This window comes from Coregonus lavaretus (assembly GCF_964263955.1).
Source record: "Coregonus lavaretus genome assembly, contig: HAP1_SCAFFOLD_9027, whole genome shotgun sequence".
In the NCBI taxonomy this organism is placed as follows: domain Eukaryota; kingdom Metazoa; phylum Chordata; class Actinopteri; order Salmoniformes; family Salmonidae; genus Coregonus; species Coregonus lavaretus.
Genome location: NW_028161474.1, coordinates 9488 through 17690, shown reverse-complemented (window position 1 = coordinate 17690; position 8203 = coordinate 9488). Strand labels below are relative to the sequence as shown.

Here is an 8203-nt window from a genome sequence, read left to right as displayed (position 1 = left end):
TTGTGTGTGTGTGTGTGTGTCTTCGCGAGGGATGTGTGGACACACATTAAGCACAGGAATGTAGAGGTTGCTCCTTGTATTCAACCCCAAACTCCACCCTCCTCCCTCTCTGACCCCCCCCCCCCCCCCCCGCCTCTTTCTCTCTCTCTCTCTCTCTCTCTCTCTCTCTCTCTGTCTCTCTCTCTCTCTCTCTCTCTCTGTCTCTCTCTCTCTCTTTAGTGGCTCTGTTTCTTCACTCTCTCACCCTCTCTCTACCACTCCCTCTCTGTTTAATTGTTCTCTCTCTCTCCCTCGCTCTCTCTCCCTCACTCTCTCTCCCTCGATCGCTCTCTCTCCCTCGCTCTCTCTCCCTCTCTCTCTCTCCCTCGCTCTCTCTCCCTCGCTCTCTCCCTCTCTCTTTCTCCCTCCCTCTCTCTCCCTCACTCTTTCTCCCTCCCTCTCTCTCCCTCTCTCTCTCTGCTATAATCAGAGACATATGTTGGAGAGGAAGGCTGGCTGATGATGGACAGGATTGTGTTTAGTGTGTGTCTGTGTGTGTGTGTGTGTGATACAGTGTTTTTTTTTTCATATGTTCTTACTGTGGTTATTTTATTATCTATCTATCTATCAATCTATCAATCTATCTATCATTCAATCAATCAATCTATCTATCTATCTATCTATCTATCTATCTATCTATCTATCTATCTATCTATCTATCTATCTATCTATCTATATCTATCTATCTATCTATCTATCTATCTATCTATCTATCTATCTATCTATCTATCTGTCCCTCTGTCCCTCTGTCCGTCTGTCCATCTGTCCGTCCGTCCGCCCGTCCTCCGTCCCTCCCACTCTCTATCCCTTATCTCACCATCCCTCCACCAAACAGAATGTTCTATTCATCATTTCTCTGCCTCCCTCTGCTGGTTAATATTCACATATTCCATATTCCATATTCCCTGTACAGGGTGAGTGCGTGACCATCTAGTCAAACATCACGGCTATCCTATTAACACCTTCTCGCTCTCTTTCTCTCCTTCTCTCCTTCTCTATCTCTTTCTCTCCTTCTCTCCTTCTCTCTCTCTCTCTCTCTCTCTCTCTCTCTCTCTCTCTCCCTCTCTCTCTGTCTCTCTCTCTCTCTCTCTCTTTCTCTCCTCTCTCCTTCGCTCTCTCTTCTCTCTCTCTCTCTCTCTCTCTCTCTCTCTCTCTCTCTCTCTCTCTCTCTCTCTCTCTCATTATCTATCTCTCTCTCTCTCCTTCTCTCTCTCTCTCTTTCTCTTTCTCTCCTTCTCTCCTTTTCTCTCTCTCTCTGTCTCTCTCTCTCTTTCTCTCCTTCTCTCCTTCTCTCTCTCTCTCTCTCTCTCTCTCTCTCTCTCTCTCTCTCTCTCTCTCTCTCATTATCTATCTCTCTCTCTCTCTCTCTCTCCTCTCTCTCTTTCTCTTTCTCTCCTTCTCTCCTTTTCTCTCTCTCTCTGTTCTCTCTCTCTCTCTCTTTCTCTCCTTCTCTCCTTCTCTCTCTCTCTCCTCTCTCTCTCTCTCTCTCTCTCTCTTCTCTCTCTCTCTCTCTCTCTCACCTCTCTCTCCCTTATCTCTCTCTCTCTCTCCTTCTCCCTCTCTCTCTCTCATTATCTATCTCTCTCTATCTCTCTCTCCTTCTCTCTCTCTCTGTCAAGGATCATTGGGTGAAGGACAGTAGAGAGCAGCAGCTGAGAGAAAGAGTAGAGTGTATAGTTTGTGTTAGAGACAAATGTGTGTATGGTGTGTGTGTGTGCATGTACACTACTGCGGTACTGACGACCCAATGAACTGCAGACAGACAGCCAGACCACAGGATATAAAACACTACCAGCTATATAGCTCAGGAGATGAATGGTAAATGCCAGCATTGGGATGTTATGTTGTGTCAATGTTGTATCAACGTTACTTCTTGGTTACAGTAGACCCCAAAAGTTCACCCCAAAATGAAAGTATGTTACATGAATGAGAGTTCACCCCAAAATGAAAGTATGTTACATGAATGAGAATGATTGGTATCATCTAATCCCAACTTCTCCCTTTAACATTACATTGAGTCTCTGTTAGAATCTACTGTATTCCTCTCTCCTCAGGTCCCTAAATTCTCCGGATAGAGGCATTTGACTTCAGCGGACTACACATAAACAGACGGAGAGAGAGACGGAGAGAGAGACGTAGAGAGAGAGCTCACTGACCTCTCCGAAGAGGATCACTGGGCCTCAACACTCTCTGACATCACCATCCCCTCTGTGACATCACTGTGACATCATCATCACCATCGCCCTCTGTGGATGAGCCGCCTGTCTGGACGCCTGCGGTCAGGCGGCGGGGGGGGTGTGGGGTGCGACGGGGGGGCCGTGGCGGAGGACCAGGGGTGTGAGGGGGGGCTGGCGGTGTGGGGGAGGGAGGGGGCAGCAGGGGTACAGCAGAGGGTCACAGTGGAACCCAGCGCTGAGGCTGGAGCTCAGGGGACCCTTGACCTTTTACCCTCGCCCTCGCCCCCCTCCCTGGCGAATGGGCTTCACCTGCACAGGAGGCCTGGCCTTGGAACACGCAGACGCTGGCAGACAGAGACACACACCGAGACACACACCGATGCTTTGACACACACACCCGGACAGACAGAAGTCATAGACATGCAGATTTACACGGATCTCCAAATGCACACACCTGTGGAGACACGCATGGACACTCACACACCCATGGACGCTCACACACACACGGACTCTGCCGGTCCAGAGCATCCCAGAACTGATTCATCATCAGAGATTCACACCAGGTCATCTCAGCGACAGGTCCTCCTGCCTGTCAATCATCCAGCCTGCACCAATCAGCAAGTTGCTTCCTCTCCCTGCAGCCCGCCTACTCCACACTCTGCAATCAGAGACAGGCCCCCGGCCATTAGCCCTGCCCATATTGGACCAACACCTCTAGATCTCTCTAAACCCTCAAGAGCTATTGGCCCAAATCCTCCAGGCACTTCTTCTGTTGGTCCATTCTGTCCAGACCCTTCTACTATTGGCCCGGACCCTGTAGAACCCTCCCCTGTACCTGTTGAAGGTGAGAGGAAGTATGCGCTTCGTAGCTCCGGTCGACCTCGCTTCCCCTGCCAGCTACGCAAGTCCTCCCGCATCCGCCGATCCACCGAGGATGGAGAGAGGAGGGGAGGGAGGGAGAGCGAGAGGGAGGAGGAGGAGGAAGAGGAGGAGGAGAAAGAGAGGGTGAGTGTACATGTGAAGGTAGAGCGGCCCACCGTGGAGGAGTGTTTACCTGCAACCTACAAGCCTGTAGACTCAGCTTTACCTGTAGCACCACGCCCCTCACCACGCCCCTCACCACGCCCCTCACCACGCCCCACCTCTCACTCCGCCCCCCGGCCAGCGCCTAAACCCAGAACTTCAACCAGACCCCAACCCAGACCTTCAACCAACGACGCCAAACCTAAAGCCCAACCCAGACCATCGATGAAAGCCTCGCCGAAATCCTCGCCCAGACCAGCGAGCAATCCTTCGTCTCGTCCATCGACCAATACCGTGCCCCGGCCGGCAGTGAAGAAGGAGGTGCCTGATGATCTAGCTCCTCCCACTAAACAGAAACGGCGGTTCGTTGGTGTAAGTTCAAGTTCCAGTATATTATTATTCACAAAGCAGTCAAAACAAACCAGACGCCATGTCGTCATGTTATTTTGTTATCTGACCTCAACCAGATTTTATAAGGGTTATAAATAATGGTTTTATTGTGTTTGTTTGTTTGTGTCTGTTCCCCAGGTGAGGCGTATTGTGGTGAAGGTGGCTCGTATCCCGGTCAACCTCAGCAAACGTCAGAAGAGCTACAAGATTTCCTCCATGGAGACCGTTGTCGGGCCGGAGAGGGGCGGGGCCAGTGGCGAGGGGGGGTTGGAAGGAGCAGAGGGGGGGACAGCGGTGGTCCGAGAGCCGACTGCGCTCCTTCGCATGAAGAACAACGGGAAGAGTGTGATGGTCATGTTCCCGCCTGGAGAACTTCCGGTGATCCTGAAACGCCGACGAGGCCGACCTCCCAAACAGGTTGTACCGGGAATGCCAGATAAAACAGGTGGGAATTCCACCGCTGCCAGTGGGAACGGCGAGCCCAAGAAACCTCGTCGGCGCCGGCAGGCCAAGCTCCCATCTCCGCAACCGTCGTATGTGAATGACACCAATGACGTCAAGACAGAGTACGGAGACGTTCTGTCCAAACTGGCGTTCCTAAACCACCAACCGCCTGCCACCGGCCGCTGTTCCCCACCACGCTGCTGGACACCCAGCGAACCGGATAGCTTTCACACGCCGTCCGACAACCCTGGGATCTCAGCCCTGCTCCACCGACTCACAGGGTTCAGACGCAGGGGAGGCAGGGGGGGTGGCGTGGGGGGCAGAGGAGGAGGAGCAGGGGGAGGAGCAGGGGGGGCCGGGGGTGAGGGCTTCAAGAGCTCCTTCAGCGACTTTTTCGAGACGATCGGGAAGAAAAGGAAAGTGACCCCTGCTCTGTCGGAACCAGGGTTACCCAAGAAACGAGGGAAGGGTGGGGGAGGCAGGGGAGGAGGGGCTGCAGGGGGGGAGATGGGGGTTGGGGGTGAGGGGTGGATGCCGGTGAGAAAACGACGCTCGCGCAAGAATGGGGTTCTGAAGGGGGAGGCAGGGGGGCAGCTGGAGCAAGACTGGTCTAATGGGGGAGGTGTCTGGGGGGAGGAGGGGGGAGGGGAGAGGGAGAGAGGGCCGAGGGGGTACCAGGCCTGTGGCTCACTGAGGGGGGGCTTCCTGTCCTGTGAGGGGGGGGGAGGAGGTGCGTACAGCAGCCCTGGGGGCAGCAGAGGAGGTGGAGGTGGGGAGGAAGTGCAGGGTTTGTTTGCTGGATATTTCCGCTCCCTGCTCGACTCAGACGACTCCTCCGACCTCCTGGACATCTCCTCCTCTCGCCCTGACCCCAGGAAACCTCCTCCCACCCCGGGCTACGACTCCTCCAGCACTGCCCCCGGCCCAGGCTCTCGCTGGTCCCCACCCTTCCCCAAGCGCAGCCCCAAAGGAGAGCCAAGGGAGAACCAAACCCAGGCCTCTTCGTCCTCCTCTTCCAGACCTCCTTACAGCTACTACCTTTCCCAGAACTCCCCCACCACTTCCTCCTTCCCCAAGTCCACCCCTCCCTCCCGATCTCTGACCCACTCCCCCAGTTCCCCCCATCCCTCCTCCTACGGTCAGTACCCGTCCGGCTATTCCTCCTCCTCTCCTGCGGGGGGCAGCGCAGCACCACAGAGACCCACAGACTGCAGCTTTGCTTCCTATGGGGCAGCAGGGCTGGATAAGGCCTCCACAGCCCCCCCTGTGTGCCAGGGTCAGATGGGCTATTCCAACTTTTCCAAGCAGGGATATGGGGGCTACCCTGGGCAGGTTGGACCATCCTCTCCAGGTGGAGGGGGGTATATGGCCATGGCCAAGAATAGCCCCGTCCCCTCCTCATCTTCTCCAGAGGGATACAGACACTGCCCCTCCAACCAGTGGAACTACAGGTAAGCTTCAGGTCTAAATTGTCTGGATCCACAGAGTTTGGATTAAATTACAATCCTACCCTAACTTCTTCTATGTATGTATGAGTTTGAGATACATAACACCATAACACTAAATCCCTGATCTACAAATCACTTTGGGTCCCAAATAAGTACTTCTTAAATGTGATCAAGGTTAGCTTTTCTGTGGCTCGCCTTGCTGAAACTGATCCTCTCAAATGTTCTGTGTGTGTTGCAGGCAGGGCTACAGTGGCTGGGCGTGGGACAGTCTGGGTCATCATTACCCAGGAGGCTACAGTGACTACGTCACCCCAGGCCCCAGCGAGCCCAAAGACATCCTAGACATCTCCAACTACACCCCCCAAAAGGCCAAGCGACAACACTTCCTCGAGAGCCTATCAGAGTCCTCCTCTGACTCATCCCACCTAGGGATCACCGGGTCAGGAGGCGGGGTCAGTACCGGAGGTGGGGGCGGAGGCTCGGGTTCAGGTTCCGGAGGTGGGGCTTACAGGCAGGGTGGAGGCAGGGAGTCTCTTCCTATTGGTGGAGAGGGAGGTCAAGGCCAGTCCAGCCTATCAAGTCTGGAGAAGCTGATGATGGACTGGCATGAGAGCGCCTCAGGCCCCTCCTACAACTGGAGCCAGAACGTTCTCTTCCAGGGGCAGGGGAAGCCCGGCCGGGGACGCAGGAAACGTAATGCTGCTGAACCCCAAATGGAAAAGGAGGGGGGTGGCGGACCAGGAACCACCCCAGACTCTCCCACCAGCCCCCCAGCCCAGACCCAGTCCCACACCCCAACCCAGGGCTCTGTTGCCAAACGCAGTGGGATAGGGGGGCGGCAGGCCAGGGGGGCGAGGGGAGGCAGGGGAAGGCTGTCCCCGTCCCCTAGAGAATGCCCCCCATGGGGGAAGAAGGGTAAGGCTGCTGGGGGTGGGGATGGAGGTGGAGGTGGAGGGGGTGCAGGAGGAGGAGGGTTCCAGGAAGGCCTTGACTACTACAGTGGAGACAGCAGCAGCCTCTCCCCCCTCCCTACCCCCGCTCTACACCTTGGCTACCCCCCCGAGCCCTGTGAGTACCCCTCCCCATCTCCTTACTCCGCCCACCCCTCCACCCCGTCCTCAGAGGAGCGTTACCCAGCCCTCGTCCCAGGCGAGGCCTCATCCACCTCTCTCTCCCCTGGAATGACCTCCACATCCTCCTCCTATCCTCCTAAACCATCCCCCGCTCCCCAGCCCTACCACCCCCCTCTCACCCCTGCTCTTCCCCCCTCCTCCTTCTCCCCGTCCTGCTCCCAATCGCCACGGTTACCGCCCCACTGTGGAACAGCGCTGAGCCCGCCCTATCGTAACCCGGCAACCATCTCCAAGGACCATTTCCCCTCCCAGTATGATTCCCCCAACTACTGTAGCTCCCCCTGTTGGTACGGAGGGGCATCGCTCAGCGGCAGCCCCAGCCCCCACGCCAACACACACACCGCTACACACACACACGTTAACACACACGACAACACACACGTACGCGCTAATGTGAACCCTCACGCTAGCCCTAACAATCATCCTAATCCTCACGCTACTGCACACCCACACACCAACACACACCCGAACCCCAACCCTCACGCAAACATGAGCCCACACACACACGCCAACCCCAACACCAACCCTCACACACACGCCAACCCCCATATCAACACACACCCGCACACCAACACACATCTCAATTCAAACCACATCCAACATCCTCACCCCCACCCCCACACTAACACTCACCCCCACCCTAACATGCACACAAGCCCACCCTACACACTACCCGCACCCCCATCCCAACCCCACCCAACATTCCCACCCTAACCTCTCCACACACACTCACCCCCACCCCAACCCTAACCTCTCCCCACATACTCACCCCAACCCTCACCCCAACCCTAACCTCTCCCACGTACTCACCCCAACCCTAACCTCTCCCCACACCCTCACCCCAACCCTAACCTCTCCCCACACCCTCACCCCCACCCCAACCCTAACCTCTCCCACACCCTCACCCCCACGCTAACCTCTCCCCACACCCTCACCCTCACCCCCAACCCAACCCTAACCTCTCCCCCCACTCCCACTCCCACCCCAACCCTAACCTCTCTCCACACACTCACCCCCACCCTCACCCTCACCCTCACCCCAACCATAACCTCTCCCCACACACTCATCCCCAACCCAACCCTAACCTCTCCCCCCATACTCACTCTCACTCTCACCCCAACCTCTCCCCTCACTCCCACCCCAACCCCCTGCTTTACGAGGAGCGCCCCCCTCACAGCGCCATGCCCCCCCATGGACCCCCTCACCCCCACAAACGGGACCTGCCACCACACCTCACCTCGGGGCTAAGGCCAGCCCCCCTGCAGCTCTCCCCGTACCCCTCCCCCCACCACAAGCCCACCCAGGCCTCCTTGCCCCATTCTGAGGACATGGGCTACCCCTCGTACCCCGGGATGCACCCCCGCTACCCCCCACAGCCCCCACCTCGAGGAGGAGGAGAGAGAGGAGGAGAAGGAGGAGGAGGAGAAGGAGGAGGAGAAGGATTGTTCTGTCAGCGTCTAGACCCCCCCAGCGATGACAGCTTCAGTGTCACCAGCCTGTAGACACAGGTAAGACCCAAGATGATCTACTCTCTACTAGGGTAAGACCC

General features: G+C 56.4%; 1 protein-coding gene across 1 annotated transcript; it reads left to right on the top strand.

Annotated features, from left to right (window-relative positions):
• Positions 1-2291: 2291 nt before the first annotated feature.
• LOC311120642 (transcription factor Gibbin-like) lies at positions 2292-7996 on the top strand (the record flags this gene model as incomplete). The annotated part of the gene is made up of 5 exons (XM_084195226.1): positions 2292-3159; positions 3382-3611; positions 3768-5524; positions 5760-7035; positions 7815-7996. Coding segments are annotated over 5 exons (4313 nt in total), but the record flags the coding sequence as incomplete, so codon positions are not given.
• Between the last annotated feature and the right edge of the window lie 207 nt (positions 7997-8203).